At 38.6% G+C, this 19,021-nt stretch overlaps 1 protein-coding gene across 1 annotated transcript in view; it reads right to left on the reverse strand.

Moving 5' to 3' along the window:
• LOC117498732 (polypeptide N-acetylgalactosaminyltransferase 9-like) overlaps positions 1 to 19,021 on the reverse strand; it is a 121,267-nt gene that overhangs the window by 40,011 nt on the left and 62,235 nt on the right. The window contains 2 exon segments of the mRNA XM_034150880.1: positions 6,828 to 6,945; positions 17,199 to 17,396. Coding sequence (XP_034006771.1) covers positions 6,828 to 6,945; positions 17,199 to 17,396 — 316 coding nt within the window.

A 19,021-nucleotide genomic window follows, 5' to 3' on the forward strand; every position in this document is an offset into this window, starting at 1 on the left:
ACAATTTATTTTGCATAGAATATTGATATAACTTTCTCTTCATTTACCTATCTTCACTGTTATCATTATATTATTTGAGGAAGGGTCCTATGGGTTATAAGGATGAAGGTTAAGGGGGTTAAGAAATATTGTACACAGTCTTGAAAGCTTTTTTGGAATTATGTATATTTTCAGTTTGAAATGTAATAGATGAAACTGACTGATGAATCTAATAATAATAATAATAATGCATTTTAATTATAGAGCGCTTTTTCAGACACTCATAAAAACATAATAAAACAACACACTTAAAATGTATAAAACACAACATAAATTGCAGATTAATGTTAAAATCTAATCTGAACCCGACATAATAAGCCTTTTTTGTAATTATGTATATTTTCGGTTCAAAATGTAATAAATGAAACTGACTAATGAATCTAATCTGAACCCGACATATGAGGTACAGTAACCTGTCGTCACACAGCAATAACTCGGTTGGGATGCAAAGTGAAGTGTAATTACGTCGCTCTCCTGCCAGACTTTAATTATCTCCACTCTCCTCACTACTGAGACATTATGACCCGATGCCTGGAGGTGGTTCTGGAGACGAGACTTCAAGGAAAATAATAATTTTTTGTTTAATTACTTCGGAAAAGGGGTTCCTGTGAGTTTAATAAATGTCACAGAGACAAGCCGGACACCCCGTGAGATCCAGAGGTGGGAAGTAGTGGAGTACAAATACTTCGTTACTGTACTTAAGTACATTTTTCTGGTATCAGTACTTTACTCCACTACTTTTTACTTTTACTTCTTACATGTGTTGAACACAAATACCTGTACTTTCTACTTCTTACATGTTGAACACAAATACCTGTACTTTCTACTTCTTACATTTTGAACACAAATACCTGTACTTTCTACTTCTTACATTTTGAACACAAATACCTGTACTTTCTACTTCTTACATGTTGAACACAAATACCTGTACTTTCTACTTCTTACATGTTGAACCCAAATACCTGAACTTTCTACTTCTTACATTTCCCAAACAGGCTGGTTCCTTTAGTTTGAATGTGTGTTTGGTGGCGTGATCATTATTATTTAGAGTCATTGCGTGCCTATTGATTTGAACACGATCCGTGTATCCATCATTTCCTGGTCTTCTCTAAAGAAGAGGGACCAATGAAAACGTTGTCATGTTGCCGTTGTTCAGCATGGAAACATTCATTAGCTAACAATGACATTATTGTTCTATTAATATAAAGGGAGGTCAGGTACTCTTTAAAACAGCTGCTAGTTATGGGTACTTTTTACTTTACCCATACTTCTTTACTTTTACTTGAGTAAAGAAGTTTAGTCAGTACTTCTACTTTTACCAGAGTATTTTTAAACACGAGTATCTGTACTTCTACTTGAGTAAAGGATGTGTGTACTTTTACCCTCTCTGGTGAGATCACACTTGAGTTTCTTGGATTTGGACGTGATTGAAAAGGAGACAGATTTCTTAACGAGGTTTGGATGGTTTGTTGGTGGCAAAGTTAGCACATTGGCATATTGTGTTTTGGTAAAAGAAAACACGTAAATGGCGCTGGCTTTGCCTCCTTGTTTGCTAGATATAGCATCAGTTTTGTAAATAAAAAACTACTTTCATCCCTCTGCAAGTTGACTTCATTCACAGGTAAGACATGCAATATATATTGTTGAATGAGTATGAATAGTGGAACTGCATTTGACTTTAAATCAAATATCTATCTATAGGAATTGAGTGCTGAACTTTTTGAACAACATTAACGCACTATCCAGTCACTCAATCTTCGTTTCTTTATACTTTTAATTAGGGTACATGTATGCACTCAAGTACAGACGTAGGGGATTTAAGAAACAGCACAGAACAACATAACACTTTTTAACACTCTGGTATCATTACTTTGATTACCCTTCCCTAAACCTGTCTCTACGCCCTGTAATGATGTTTCAGTCTGAACAATCCCCGCCTTTATTTAAATATGTAATAATGTTTTTCAGGATTAATTGCATCCCTGTTTTACCTGAGGGCTTTTATAACGATCCAATTGCCGTCTCAGAGGCAAGGGAAGACATTACATTTATGATAGAAAATGAGAGAATAACAACATTGATTCATAACAACTGCACCTGGCAACTTCTAAACAGATATATAGTGGTATCACTTTGTGCATTTTGAAATAAGCAAATCAGTTAAACCCCAGTAGATAATGTCTCATTTACATTCCTTTACTTTTAACTATAGTGTTACTTTGTACTATAGTGCAAGAATATATCGGTTTATTTATTTATACTTAAACCGATATATTCCTGCACTTTAACTGTATCTGCATATTGAAGTATGAATGCTTGTTGTTGTCTTCTCCTGAATGTTGTACGTCTCTTGTTTGTTTTGTGTACTTTTGATGGCACCTTAAAAAAAGGAGTATATCTCACTGTACTTGTATAATGACAATAAACGGTTCTATATGAGCTGTTAACTTCACAAGATATACATATATTGAGAAATGTACAACCTATAAAGGTCTGAGTCCACAGCAGGTTTCAGGGGAACTAGCAGCAGCAGCAAAGATGACCCTCTGATGGATTCGATGTAGTGTTATATTTACGGACAGATTTACCACGGTGTAATAGTGGTGCCCACAGGAACTTTTGAAAATGAAAGGCAGTGTCAGGGTCTCTGGAGACGCTGTATCAGCAAAGCCTCAGCAGAGCAGGAGACACATTACAGGATAAACTCATATTGACACTTCTGGCAGGATTCATCATCTCCGTCCCTGGCCATTTTTCTCTGTTTGCAAACGGAGCCTCATGGCGGAGCTTCATGTTCACACGTTTACAGTTATTTCAAAGGTGAAGATGGATAAACTTCCTATGTTGCCTTTAGATGGGTAAACAAGTGTTATGAGGTTATTGGATTTAAGAAGTGACAAGCAGAGGTGGGAAGTATTGGAGTACAAATACTTCGTTACTGTACTTAAGTACATTTTTCTGGTATCAGTACTTTAATCCACTACTGGTTTTTCTGACGACTTTTTACTTTGACTTCTTACATTTTGAACAGAAATACCTGTACTTTCTACTTCTTACATTTTGAACACAAATACCTGAACTTTCTACTTCTTACATTTTGAACAGAAATACCTGTACTTTCTACTTCTTACATGTTGAACACAAATACCTGTACTTTCTACTTCTTACATTTTGAACCCAAATACCTGAACTTTCTACTTCTTACATTTTCCAAACAGACTGGTTACTTTAGTTTGAATGTGTGTTTGGTGGCGTGATCATTATTATTTAGAGTCATTGCGTGCCTATTGATTTGAACACGATCCGTGTATCCATCATTTCCTGGTCTTCTCTAAAGAAGAGGGACCAATGAAAACGTTGTCATGTTGCCGTTGTTCAGCATGGAAACATTCATTAGCTAACAATGACATTATTGTTCTATTAATATAAAGGGAGGTCAGGTACTCTTTAAAACAGCTGCTAGTTATGGGTACTTTTTACTGAAGTACATTTCAAAGCCCTCTTTACTTTTACTTGAGTAAAGAAGTTTAGTCAGTACTTCTACTTTTACCAGAGTATTTTTAAACACGGGTATCTGTACTTCTACTTGAGTAAAGGATGCGTGTACTTTTACCCTCTCTGGCCGCCGCCTTAGAGGAGTAACTTTCTGTCCACTGGCCAGAAGCCCATTTCCTTTCCATTAGCAGCTGAATACAATATGAATGGTGGACGCTGGCTGTTGACTGCAGACCTTTTCAAGCCCTGTAAATGTGCTGAATGGCCTCTTTTTTTCCGTGGCATCGGTTTCATTTCAACACGGACAGGAGGAGGGGTAATTGCATCGGTGATTGCATTGTGTTTGCAGACAGAGAGGCGTATTCTCCTTACTTCATACACTGGAAAAAATGCTGCTCCAAAAACAAGTTAAACAATAATGAAAACAAGCTGCTTTCACTTAAATAAGTACAAACATCTGCCAATAGATCAAGTGAACATTAGCTTGGTAAGATTTCTTGAAATAAGAAGGGATATTTAGATAAATCACATCTTGTAATTAGCTGGGAGAACTCATTTTGAATTTGACCAGAATCAGGAAGTGTGTGTGTGTGTGTGTGTGTGTGTGTGTGTGTGTGTGTGTGTGTGTGTGTGTGTGTGTGTGTTGTTCAAATTGTGTTTAGCTGCGGTAGCTGAATTAAAAACCACACCAATGTCAACTATATTTATCAAACATTCCCATTTATTCACGTTTTGTCTTTGTTAACTTGTTGCCTTGGCTTTATTGTGACCCTATGGTTTCTTTACATTTGTATTACACATGTCTGGCTTCAGTGTGTATATAATTGGGCTGTTAATTGATTACAATTTTAAATAATTGCATGATTTTTCGTTGTTAACTCGCGATTAATCACACTTTTATTTTCAAGTTTATGATTATTGAAACAAAGTCTAAAACAAAGACAAATACTGTGCAGAATTATTTCAAGCAAAACTCTTTATTATAGTGTCAGTAGTATATAACCATTTGACAGACAGTAGGGTGCAACTGAGACCATTATAAGACAATTAACACATAAATGAGACTAATTATAATTAATCCATCGTGTGTTTCTGTGATTTGTACGAAATGTGTATGACGTAGTTTCCTGATTTTCTGTATAAATCAGTACTCATGGTCAGATCCCTTTAACATACGAAGGTCATCTGTCCTTTTAGCAGAAAGTGAGTAATTCTGTTGATTGTTTGACTCTTTATTAAATAACTTTGTTCTAACTTTAATATCTGTTCATTTCCTGGAGTTTCATGGTTTGTTAGTTCCACAAACGGCTCTACGGAAACACAAAACCCTTTATAACCTTGGGCGATGCTTTTGGCGTTCGGGACATAATACATAGTCATGTCTCGGAAACTTATGATGAAAGTTTATTCTTTATATTGGTTTTGTCATGTCCCTTTGTCCTGTGCCCTCTGTCTTATTGTGAAAAGTTATTCTCCCTCTTGTTTCAGAACTCCATGCTCCCCGCCCCTATGTGTCTCCTGTGTTCCTGATTGGTTACCCCGCCCTGATTGTTTCCACCTGTTCCACTCACCTTATGTATATAATGTGTTAGTCCCCACCTGTCCAGTGCCAGTTCGTTTCTCATTCATGACTACGCTCAAGCCTTCTCCATGGTCGTATCGCGTTTTCTCATGCTCCTGATGTCTGCTGATAGTTTTTCCTCGAAAGAGTGATTTTGTGTTTCCTTGTTTTGTTACTGTGCTAAAACCAGTAAAGTCTTTATTTTTGAATACCACCTGAGTCTGAGTTGTGCATTTGAGTTCATGCCACTACAGTAAGTTCACCCCTTGACATACATAGTGCTCAGTAATCACTCTATGATAATAGCAACTCTCAGATAAAGACACAAGAAGCATTACTCTCCTTGTGCTATTTGTGTGGGTGAGGGTCCAGTCTGTTGAATAATGAGAGGCCTTTGAAGGGGTCAGCAACAACTTTAATAAAACAAGGCAGCAATCTGAAACCAACGACCAATTCTCCGTTCCTCCGCTCAAGTGCTTTCTGTGAGGCGGCCGACACTTCAGAGGTGTTGTTGAAGCCATCTTGAGATTTTTTAGAAATAAATGTGGGGACGACGTTAAATGAAGGAGTGGGATCTTTCAAGCATATCTTATTCCAATAAGCCGAAGAAGTGCGTTTAGATTCCAGAGCGGTTCCACTCGGATGGAGAGAAACATTTTCTGAATTTAAACGCTAACCAATTCTTCAGCGAGGCCCTCCGCTCACATGAAGCGTTAAATTCAACTCAAAGCAGCAGCAAAAGAGATTTACATTTCCCGTACACAGGCTTTGGGTGGGTTGAAGATTTGCATTAAGGGGGTTTTTCTTTTTAGCTTCTCCACTCTCATCTAAGATACTTTGCAAAGTTTAATCGAGGCTTCTGTTGATGCCCCTGGGTTTTGTATCTTAAGCAGTTTCCCCCGGGCAGGGAAACAGACGAAAACTTCATCATAACACGTCTGAATATATATTTCACAAACTAGGACTTCTTAAACTTACCCCCTCAAATATTGGAATTGTAATTACGGTTGTTTTTGTGGGTGGCCTTCCTGGTGAAAAGACTGTGAAGGAATTCCTCATTAAAATCTTTTTCTCGCAGCAATTCTCCGAGCAATTTCATCTGCTGCTTCTCCTCTGTGAGTCAACATATCAAATTATTTATAAAAAGACTTCCAGTTCCAGTTTGTGTTGTAAATGACGTAACAAAGTTGCCTTATTTAAAAGAAATTAAATAATTAATTTCATAGTTATTTTTGATAAATACTTTATTTCATGTAATATTAAAATCGTAAAAATATGGCATGATTTAAAACAGTTTTGTTTTATATGTTACACCAATATGCTTAAGTGTTTGTTGTTTCTTGTGCCTAGGAACTAATGTTTGTTCATGTACTGGTACTGCGTGTTGTGTTGATGCACTGGACAACTCAACGTGGGTTGACGTCTTTATTGAAGCTCTGCTGCAGTCCGTGACATAAAGTTATTCAGAAAGGGAACTTTCAACTAATCTTCTTTCACGACAAGCGGCCAACGAGGTATTTGTTTCATGTGGGCGTCATGTCCTATTTTCTTCAATATATTTGTATGTGTAACACACTATGCTAATGTATTTGGCTATGTATATATGATGTTCGTTGTTGTAGTTCTCACAGCGTAACGGAAGAAGGGAGAGGGAGGCTACAAGAATAAACGCCCGTTTCAAAGAACCGACCTGTGTCTGTGTCGTGAAGAGAGCTTCATGTGTGGTCCTTACCCGCATGCCAAGCTCAATGTTCTCGCCTCCGTAGACCTCCATGCCCGGATCCAAAAGACCGATCTCTCCAAAGTATTCCCGATCGACCACGAAGGAGCAGCCAATCATAGCTGGAGTTCTGCATGAGAGGAAAGAGAAAGCGAGGTTTAAATATGACCATCCAGCCGCTGAACTTGTATACAACCACAGATAACACTTAATAAAGGTCTCCTATTATGCTATTTTTAGGCATATATTATTCTATTTTGAGATGTTAATATTGTATAATTGTCTAATTTCTACTTTTCTATTTCTAATTATGTGCAATAATGGGGCGAGCTAGTTCAGGCAGTCAACTCGAGCACTTATGCTGCATTCATACATAACGCCCCTTGCCACTCTACAACCAACCAACCAAACAGAGTCTCCTTAATATGCCGCTCTATTTAACCTGCCAGATATCTCTCTATGCTTTGCTTGCTGCTGCTATTGCTGCAGCTACTTCCACGTCGCTGCTGCTTGCCTGCCCCACCACCACCCCAGCTTCCACCCCAGCTTCCACCTGTAGGCTCGGGGGGTTAGTTATTTAATCATCACTCATCGTGCTATGTATATCTGTGGAGTGATGAGGCCCGAGCCTAGACGCCAAACTTAACTATATGCTGCTTCTAATAAACATGTTAAAGAAACACGTGAGTTGTCTGACTGAACTTTGATAAATGCAACGAAAAATGTTTCCTGATTTGAAATCTATAAGTCAAATCGTTATCTTTTAGGTTGGCTTATTAAAGTGTATACTAGCTCCATCTCTGTATATTTATCCTCAAAACTGCTGCTTGCCATGGGTGGAAATTATAATAATAAAAGGTGGAGTAAACTAAAACACTTAAAACTAAAACAATTAGCTAAAAGAATCTGCAGAGCTGTTGGACTCACCATGAGCTCTTTCATATAACATATTCATCTGTAACATTGCTAACATATCATATTAATCAGTGCAGCTTTAATATTTAAAGAAAGGAAATAAAACATGACAGGAGTCCTGCTCCTCGTCCCAGAGCATCAACGCAGCGTGGCATTTTAAGAGATAAGGAACCACAATGGAGATGAGCCTCGGGGCTTCATGGTGTCAACCTGACTTTTCTTTAATGTAAGCACTGGCTGCTGCTTATTTAGAAATTAATGTGTCTAATGAATCAAATCAAACTGTAATTGTCAGACATCATAATGTTCTAGAAACACGTATTCACCTTATGCTTCGGCTGCTCTAGGGTGCTTCCACATTACCATATTACGTGTTGACACAATCTGCTATTAACCTGCCAAATAAACTGTTTTTAAGCTTTTAAATGTACAGATTTTAAGTAAAAACACTAATTCAGGCGAGAAGCTAACATTTTTTATTATCAATTTGTGATTAGTTCATCCAAACAAGGCATATTTGGCAATTTAAGTTGATGTTTGGAGCTGTGAGGAGCTGGTGGCTGTATGAAAGTCAACAATGTTTTTATAATTACTCTCACTGCCTGAAAGTTGGACATAAGTTGAACCATAAGATGTGAAATAATAATTCCAATTTAAATTACAAAACACCAATATGCTAATAGCTTAAAGGTGGGGTAGGTAAGTTTGAGAAACCGGCTCGAGATACACTTTTTGTTATATTCCATGGAATGCTCTTAACATCCCGATAGCAATGAATATCTTAAGTGCTTTGACAAAAAATCCATAAAAAAATATCATCTGTGGAAGCCGTAATACTGTAAAAAGTACGACCAATCATTTTAGACGGCCCGGCTAAAATAACTGGATGGCCTACCTGCCTGTCAGCCTTCCATCTGTGCACAAACTTATCTCGTGCCCTCATTGGTCATGTGCGCGTTCATGTGTGTGTTGGAGGAGGGGCTCTGTAAGGAAGTGGCAGATTTTTTCCGGCTGTGTATTTTCAAATTCTTGCGCACTCGAGCTGGTTTCTCCAAAATTACCTACCCCACCTTTAATAGCCAGCTTGTTAATATAAGATAACTAACTATATAGATAGCGAACATTAGCTAGCTTCTATAGAGAGATAAATAGATAACATTCACTAGCCAGCTTGTTAGATAAATATAGCTAACGATTGCTATGTTTGCTAATAAACAAGATAGCTAACGCTCACTCGCTGAATAGCACACTGAAAGGTTAATAGAGTTTGGTCTCTTAGTTAACTTATTTTTATACATTTCAACACTGTGGACCTTTATCTAACCCACACAAATGCATTCTTAACACTGCTGCTAGTGCTGAAACAGAAGCATTTACACAAATGCGTTTGAATACGGAAGTGGGACGATCATAAGGTCAATACATATTTATAAAAGCACACAAGCACACATAGTATGTGGGAAAAGGGGCGTGGCTACATAAGGTCAATAAATACGATACAAGTTCAGCTGGTATAGAGAAAGACATAGGGAGTGTTTTTTTTCACAAAAAGAAGATTTTGCTCTCCACTTTTACTAAAAGAATTGGTCCCACTTTAGCTGCTGCCCCCTCAGGGCTGCTTCTCCTGCTATTATCCGTCAGCTCTTAAGTGCTCCCTCTAAAGTGACCAATGAGTGGATTCATACTGCTTCTGGAACAACGCCCGGAGTGCGCACGCACACACACACACACACACACACACACACACACACACACACACACACACACACACACACACACACACACACACACACACACACACACACACACACACACACACACACACACACACACACACACACACAGACACACACACACACACACACACACACACACACACACACACACACACACACACACACACACACACACACACACACACGAGACACGGCGGGAGAATATACTATAGAAGCAGAAAGCTACATTATGATTGATTGACTCGGTGTTAAAAGAGTGCGCTGAGCCAAAAGGAATAGTGCTTTTAGGTTAGACCCGTTAGGAAACACTATGGAGCCGTTGTTCTCAAAATCGTTCATCAGTAGATAAATATATCTAGGTTATGGAAGTCAAACTTTGTATTTCCAAGAGAGAAGCTCTCCTACCATTTTTGCGGATTTATATTTTGATATTGTGAGTGAAACATTGATGCAAGTTGTGCAAAAGCTCACAATGTATTTGCTATGATTAGCTAATTAATTTAAATACTATTGTAGTGACCACGATATCCATTTGTTTTATTCTTTTGTCTGTGATTCACTCACGGGCTGACCGATGAATAGATGCTTGTAGTTGAGACAGAAAACAAAGGAATGTCCAGATGCGATTGAAAAGTAAAATATTCTTGTTTATTCCAAAAAGGCAGTGGACATTTTTTTTTAATAAACGCTTTTTTATACTATACGATTCCACAGTGAAACTCAAATTTGGTTAAAAAAAAAAAAAAACCTGTATTGCTATCATTAGCTAATTAATCTAAATACTATACCATTCCACACTTTTGGTTAAAAAGAAACCTGCTTATGAACTTCTATCCTTTCCTTTCTTTCCTGACATAGCCTCATAAAGTCTTTGTTTAAATTATAAGGAGGCGACAGGGAGGCTTTCAAGTGATTAGCTCTCAGTGTGCAGATAAAAAGACAGACGCAGCACACACTCAGCCTCCTTCACCTCATCCGTTCTCCTCTCCTGACAACTGACCTACCTCGCTCGTCTGCACAGAGCAAACTTTGTGCATCTCTCTTTAGAATAAGCTTTCTGCAATGCACACACTGCCAACGTGTTCAAGTACAGACTCAGCAGCTTCAGATGATGACGATGAAGCTAAAAAAAAACTTCAGGCTGACCATATTTGCTTTTCAACAGCAGGTAATGTTGCAGAAAAAACATCCAAACATTGATTATAGTCACAACTTTAATGGGCTATGTATCGGGAAAGTAAAGAGACACATCATAGCAGAGTTGGTGCCTCTCTCTTAGTTGTGTGTGTGCAGGGTGATCAAATGGCATGGAAAAGTAATTCCCCTAGTAGAGCCAATTAAGGGAAGCATTTAAATGAGTAATTGGAGCCAGCTGTTCCTCCGAATAATTCTTTCAAATGTTTGATACAAAATAAATTCTCGTCCACTTTTCCTTTTCACAAAATCAAACAGTGACGGTTTCATTCGTGACTCGCAATTTCACAGCAGTGTTCAATAACGACACAAAGAGAAATCAATCGTAGAAGAGGCGGAGGAAGCATCGACTAAAACTCTGAACAGGCTTTGATGCAATCGACAGTTTCTGCTCTGTGTGACCCTGCCATCACGCTATTTTGGGGGGAATATTTTGTGAGTAGGAATGACAAACCTAGCCATTGTTCTGTTTCTGTCACCATTTTCTTTTTTGCACCTGTTTTGTCTCTTTGTACTCTCATGTATAACGCACAAAGACATCACCTCAAACAGCAACATGAGGGAAAGTGTTTTCATGAAAAACAAGAGGTGGATTTTTACAAAATAACATCTGGACTGCTTTAGACATCACAGATTAATTGTGGGATCTCCCATGTAATGTCATTCGGTTTTTAGGGTGCTACTTTAATAATGTTGTTACTTACTTCCATAGCTTGGATGGTACTTATTTTATTAACGTGTGCTTATCTTTTGAAGCTGTTTCTGCCTGACACAATGCAAATCTCCCCACTTTTAGACAAATAAAGAATTTCTGATTCGGAGAGTTTAAGTGTGAGCCCACTTTTAGAGGTCTCCTATCACGCAAAATTCTCTTTTTGATGTCTTTTATACATGAATATGTGTAAGCATCACTTCATAGACATGCTTTTTATATATCTGAAACCTATAATGTATGCCTAAAAATAGTATAATAGGAGACCTTTAAAGCTGTATTCGTATCCACGGAACTACCTCTACAGTATGTGTTTTTTGTTGAAAATGTCTGCATCTGTCCACACACTTGCAGCCATCCCCACTTACTCCCTATTCTCTCCTGTCAATCACCGCTGGTTGTCAAGAAAAAACCTATCTTTGTGAAATGAAATGTCTGCAATCCTCTGCCCTCTCACACTGTTGTGCCTTCCTGTGACCTTGTTCTGGCTTTGTAGTGTCCAAACAGCCAGGAGAGGCTTTGAGTCTGAGCTCTGAATGGCCACGAGGCTTCTGTTGTTGATGGGCAGAAAACCTTGAGGAAACAAGTGGCAGAAAGATTTCCAATAGAGATCCGCACAGCCGACACACTTCAGCCGGCCCTCAAGGCGATCTGTCCATTTGCAGCAAAGCTTCAGAGAGGAAACAGGAAGCAGCTCTGAGAACGAGCTCCGATCTGTCTTATATCTAAAGTCCAGCACTATGAGTGTAACAGTTGTAAATATGCAGTGGTGTTTAGTGTTAAAGGTCCCCTATTATACTGTCTTTCATCAATATATTATAGGTCTCACATATTATAAAACCTGTCTCTGAAGTGTTTGGCTCCAAATACCAAACAGATCATTGCAGCATTACCCATAATCCCCTCTGTTTCAGCCCTGTTTAAAAAGTGCTGATTCTCTGGCCGTTTCTCAATCGCGAGGATGCTGGCTTGGTAGTCGCGTACTTCCAAGTCACTTCCTTCAGAAACGAAGCAAGTATGCTTCCAAGCCACGGCTTCGGAAAACGAAGAATAATGGAACAGGCTAACAAGTGTGCCAGGTGTGCGTCATATGAGAGGCCCCGCATTACATTTTCCGCTACTGATTTGGGGAAATTGGTCCGTGCGCAAAGCATTGTGGGGATTTTAAGGACGCGAAGTCTACCCATGTGCAGCCTCGAAATTTCTCCCAAACCAAGGACGCGGCCTCGGTGGAATTCCAAGTATGCTGGACATTGGAACGGTCCTGCTGCGCCACTTGATGACGTAGCATCCTTGAAATATTGGCTTGGAAGCCAATGTCCTCGCGATTGAGAAACGGCCTCTGTCTGTTACTTTAGATGAAAATAAGGAGCCCCTCCCCACGCCCCTCTGAGAGAGATTTGATTAAAAAGAACACAATGGTGCTCTAGGAGGAGATTCAGGTGATAAGGGGGGGGGGGGGGTTACCTTGGTTGCTGATTGGCTAATGGTTACACAAGACAAAACATCGTTATAACATCATAAAGTGGCCAAAATCTGATCAGCTCATTTTCAGACAGGTTTTTATATAAATGGATCAGGAGAAAAAGTGAGAGAATCTTTGTTCCTGAAACTTTCAGAGTCTCTTTCCACAGAGGGGACACATGTTGATGTAGAAGAGACATGAAGAAGAGGGGACACATGTTGATGTAGAAGAGACATGAAGAAGAGGGGACACATGTTGATGTAGAAGAGACGTGAAAAAGAGGGGACACATGTTGATGTAGAAGAGACATGAAGAAGAGGGGACACATGTTGATGTAGAAGAGACATGAAGAAGTGGATTTTGCATAATAGGTGACCTTTACATATTTATTTCACACAAATTCTGTGTTTTGTATTTAATAATTCTGTGTTCTTAATTTATTAAATGTTAAATACCTGACTAGGTCTGAAATCAGTGGGCGGAACCTCCAAAATTCAGTCACTGTACACAGAAGATTATTTTTGTGGGGACTTCCCCCCCTTCATATCGTGTCCCTCACGTTTTCCTCTTCCCTTTTTTGTGAATGTGTTCCACGTGAGAGTAGTCAGTGTGAGGGGAAAGCAATTTAATAACGATTGGTTTGTTGTATATCTGTTGTCAGTCAGTGAATAAACGGAGATCGGCTCGGGTCTCATCCTTCAACAAGATAAACACAACGCAGACACCGCAAATCGACACCGGTTACATCCTGTATGCTCAATAACATGTGATCTTCATGGAGACATTCAATATGTCCGTCTGCAGTATAAACTCTTCTCACCGTGTGTGTTTGTTTTAGACCATCTGTATCAAATGAAACTGAAATTGCTTTGCTTACTCTGGAGCAACCGAGGTTATGAGACTCTGCTGCAAAGTATGTGTGAATATCTTTTACTTAGGTTTGGAATATTAGACGACATTCTGGCAGTAGGCATTCGAGTAGCTGCCACATGTAAGGTCTCTGTGTTTTCTATGCTAGTTATCACTGAAAAAAGGGTCTTTGGTTTTAGCTCAATATTTGTCTTTGTTAATGTTCTAAATAGAGCTGCTGTGATGCACCGTCTTGCATTCAACACATTTTCGTATAAAACTTTTCATATACCACTCGGTTTTCACTTCAGATCTGACCTCAAGCTTGAATAGCACTAAAACAGCAATAGCAGTGCTTCTAGCCCACAGACACATTAGCAATCCAGCAAGTCATGAATATGGAACATTTAAAAAAGAATAACCGAGCCTCTTCACTCCAGCTTGACCTTCAACAATTCTCCTGCAGCCACTCTGGCCTCAGCACATTAATAACAAACAACAATAGTTTGAGTTTCTCCACATAATATAGCAAATGAAATGTTAAATGTGTCCTTCAGGAGGTTTTAAACACTCATATCATTAGAAAACGTACTGCTGATTATTGCCGTGCAGTATTCGCTGAAATCAATGCATTTGTTTATTTCCTCAGAGAGATCAGAGCTCAGGGGCATTTTAGTGTTAACCCTGCAAAACTGGAGGCAGCTATTAAGTTGAACTGCATTTTAATGGGCAGAAACACTTTTGATATGTGCATACTGCCCCCTTATACTTCATTCCAACAGCTAGAGATATTGAATAGTATCAACACGTATCAATAAAAGACAACACATACATGTTAGCAGATACTAATGTTGGTTTCAGACATTATTGCTCAGACACACAGCCATGGCATTGTAAGATGTTCTTATCGTAATGGCATATCGTGCTTAATTCTAGCACTAAAAGACAAGTTATTTGTGATAAGCGTGACTCCCAATGTCTCCACACTCCAAGAAATGTACAACAGTAAGACCTCTGATTATTTTAGCTTTGTTAATCCTACATTGATATCCATATTCAGGTCAACACTTTCTGTTGATTTTGCAGGTTTTTTGGTAGAGTTTTAACATAAAACGTTTGCAGGAGGTGTAGAGTTTCGATGACTGCATTCTAACAATATCTTATTGTGTGTATTTTAAATAATATGTACCAGCTTTTGTTTAGTGTAGCTGCTTGTGATTGGGTATAAACATGTAGAAGCGATCGAATGAATCAACGGCATGCAAAACAACGTGTTTCTGCTTGACATTTTTCAAATAAAACCTGTGTAGTCATAAACGCAGCATTGTGGACTTAAAGTGGACCTATCATGCTATATTTGAATAATATAGTGTAGGACCATACCTACTGTATATAAGGCATATTTATACTTTTTTCAAAATACCAAACAGATCATGTATTTTAGCCATGCCTCATTTCGCTCAATTTGACATTTTTTAGCTCTGTTTTTGCAAGGGCAGATTCAGTGAGAACAGCACCATCTACAGGCCTGGCATATGTACTACAGCGTCTCCAGCGCTTTCGAACGGCAATGGCCGTGGCTGTCTCCTCCTGATTGGTGGAGTTGGCCCAATAGCCGTAGCGCCACTGTCCTGACAAATCTGGATCAGTTTTTATCAGATCCGTTGCAGCCCCTTTTTTAGAGATTTGGGTATGGAGGAAAATAGAGAGGGTTGTGTTTTCTGACACTTGGTGAGTTCCCTGGAACACCGGGGACACATATTCATGTATAAAAGACGTACAAAAGTGCATTTTGCATGATAGGTCCCCTTTAAACATTATAGCCTTTTTTTTGTTTTACCGTGCAAAGATTGTTTTTTCTCATAACAGTTGTTGCACAAAACATATAGTGTGACCACAAGATGTAACTATTGCTGCATAATTTGAAAAAAACCTAATTGTGATCATTTTGATTGATATTGCAAGTGCGAAATTAGAGGGATTGATGATTTCCGTATATAAAATGTCTCATTATTATTATAAAAAATATTTTAAAAAATGATTATCTTGTGATTTCTTAAGAGGATCCGTCCTAAACAATGTTTTATTCAGTCTGTAGAAAATAATTTTTAGGCTGGGATCTCTCTGCAGCTCCACAATACTTCATACAGAATAATATTTTAACACATGTTGCCAAATATTTTGTTTCCTGCGATTGCGTTTTTGCACTAATCCATTTTGCGATTTTCATAAAATGTTGTTATATTGTGCAGCCATAGATTTAAACACATATATTTGACTTAAATGTGTTGGTCTCAGTCACAGGAGAACAACATAAAGGGGAAGGAAATCACTTGAATAGGATGAACTCTGTGAATGTAGTTCACCTGCCCTGTCCAATTGATTGATTGATTGGAAAATAATATATATGCAACACGATCCTCCTAACATATAAAGTCCAACGCAATTTCTACCAAGGACCCAGGTAATCAATTGGAGGATTATACAGAAACACGATCCAAGCCGTGCTGCCGTCCACTCAGCGGAGCTATAACCGAATGCCTTGCTCATATTCAACATACAATTACACTAATGACACCCCCACTCTGCCCCTGCATCACAATATAACAGATTCATCACGGTAATTAGACAGCTTGGGCTCTATTTGTGCATTTGGGTGGCACTCGGTCGACAGAGCACCTTAGTTTGATGGTTCCACACATGAATTAATCATAACCTGAGCCTATCCATATTTTATCAAACGTCCTCATCAATAATAGACGCTGCTCCCCCCTGGTAGGGCCAGAGAGGGTAAAAGTACACACTAATTTACTCAAGTAGAAGTACAGATACTCGTGTTTAAAAATAATCAAAAGTAGAAGTACTGACTAAACTTCTTTACTCAAGTAAAAGTAAAGAGGGCTTTGAAATGTACTTCAGTAAAAAGTACCCATAACTAGCAGCTGTTTTAAAGAGTACCTGACCTCCCTTTATATTAATAGAACAATAATGTCATTGTTAGCTAATGAATGTTTCCATGCTGAACAACGGCAACATGACAACGTTTTCATTGGTCCCTCTTCTTTAGAGAAGACCAGGAAATGATGGATACACGGATCGTGTTCAAATCAATAGGCACGCAATGACTCTAAATAATAATGATCACGCCACCAAACACACATTCAAACTAAAGGAACCAGCCTGTTTGGAAAATGTAAGAAGTAGAAAGTACAGGTATTTGTGTTCAACATGTAAGAAGTAGAAAGTACAGGTATTTGTGTTCAAAATGTAAGAAGTAGAAAGTACAGGTATTTGCGTTCAAAATGTAAGAAGTAGAAAGTACAGGTATTTGTGTTCAAAATGTAAGAAGTAGAAAGTACAGGTATTTGAGTTAGAAATGTAAGAAGTCAAAGTAAAGTACTTTACTCCACTACTTATTTTTCTGACGACTTTGATACCAGAAAAATGTACTTGCGTACAGTATTGAAGTATTTGTACTCCACTACTTCCCACCTCTGCCCTACTTCCCTCACCTAATAGGGGCCGTCTCGTCTCCCTTGTCCAGCCACTCCTGGGGGGGGATGATGTACATGCACCACAGCCCCCAGTTGTACCCGTGGGCGGCGTTGGCGTACTGCTGCACCTCGAACGTGTTGTACTTGATGTTGTCAATGGCGGGCAGGATGATGCGCGTGTGATCCTCCTTCATCCGGGTCAGGATGGGTTCAGCCCTTTGGACAGGAAGAGAAACCGGGGGTCAGAGAGAGGCATGTATTGTTAGAGAAATCTCACTCGTCACCAGCTTGAGCTTCAATTTCTGGATCCATGTATTTCTGATCCTCTCCAGAATGGAAGTAGTCATCACATACAGAGCATCAACTAGTTCCTGAACAGTGTCCTTCAGATGTTGATATCCAAGAGAGGGAGTTACACAGTCACAAGATGGAGGAATAGAAAGCAGTATTCAATGTTTACTTCAGATTAGCTCCACGTCAGAAATGAGCATGCTTGTCATATGTCTCTCTCCATAGAGGCTGAATCATCATGTTAATCACATAGCTATCATATGCCTAAAACAGTCCTGATGCTCTTCTAGGTAATCATACATCCTGCCATGTACACAGCTACAGTTGGGACACCTTTGTTATCATGTGTACTCTGATATTGGACAGAGTACATTCACTATGTTCCCAACATGTATGCAGGAGCTTCATCGGACGGTTACAAAAGGTGAAAAGAGAGACAGAGTGAGGGGAACAGCGGGAAAGTGATGCGAAAGCAGTTTGCAGTGACACATTTCAATTCGTTTTTATCCAAGGCAACTGACAATAAGTGCATCCAACCATGAAGAGCTCACAAAAGAAAGAATCCTGCAAGTACATTAGCTATCAATAGCCTTTGTAAAGTGCAACTGCATTGGCTTCACATGAGCCACACATTTGGATCTGTACACAAGTCTGCTACTTAAGTATTAACACTGCAACATCTTAGAATGAATAAATCAAGTCATGGATGACCGGATGGGTGATGTAGTGAATTTAAATGTATAATAATAACTGTGAATGTGCAGGAAATCAACCTCAATATATTGTAAACAGTTGGTGGAAGAAGTAGAGGATCTTTTACTCAAGTAAAAGTAGCAATAACACGTACATATAGTCAGTTAAAAGTCCTGCAACAATCAACATCTTTTGTACAAATCTAAAAGTATTGGCATAAATATAGAATAAAACACCATAAAAAAAGGGATTTGTATGTGAGAGTGGTCGCGTTAACCGAATATTCTAGAACAAATTCAGAACAAATTATTAGAACAAACTCAGAACAGCGCCAAAGCTTCGATTAATTTAGTTTATTTGTTTATTCTACACATGGAAGTTATTTTAAAACAAAACATGTACACTTTTTTTGAAGAAGAACATCTTATTTTACCCGCCCCTACTTAAACAAATAAATGAAATAATAACAATACAAATTAATAATTAATGATAGAATGTTATTATAAAGTGTTGCAGGGTACATTTATAGGAACTGAAATGATGGACTCAAGCATTAAGAGACGGCATGTAAGGGTTTGATGTTATCTAGGCTGCTGCATACTGTAACCACTTCCTCTCTTAACCACACAGTCAAATACATATTATAGATGTAACTTTACAACATCAGTATATATGTATATATAACTTTATAATACTCTTGACCTAGTAAATAGACGGACGTCCAGGACTGTTTGTGACTAGTTCTTAGTGATTACTCTTCTCTATTTTACCCTTTCACAGAGCTGGTGCTAAAATGCTCCATGAACTAAGAAAAACATCTTTATTAGAGTGTTCAATTACTCGCTGACAGGCCGATC

The sequence above is a fragment of the Trematomus bernacchii genome, unplaced genomic scaffold (assembly GCF_902827165.1).
Source record: "Trematomus bernacchii unplaced genomic scaffold, fTreBer1.1, whole genome shotgun sequence".
In the NCBI taxonomy this organism is placed as follows: domain Eukaryota; kingdom Metazoa; phylum Chordata; class Actinopteri; order Perciformes; family Nototheniidae; genus Trematomus; species Trematomus bernacchii.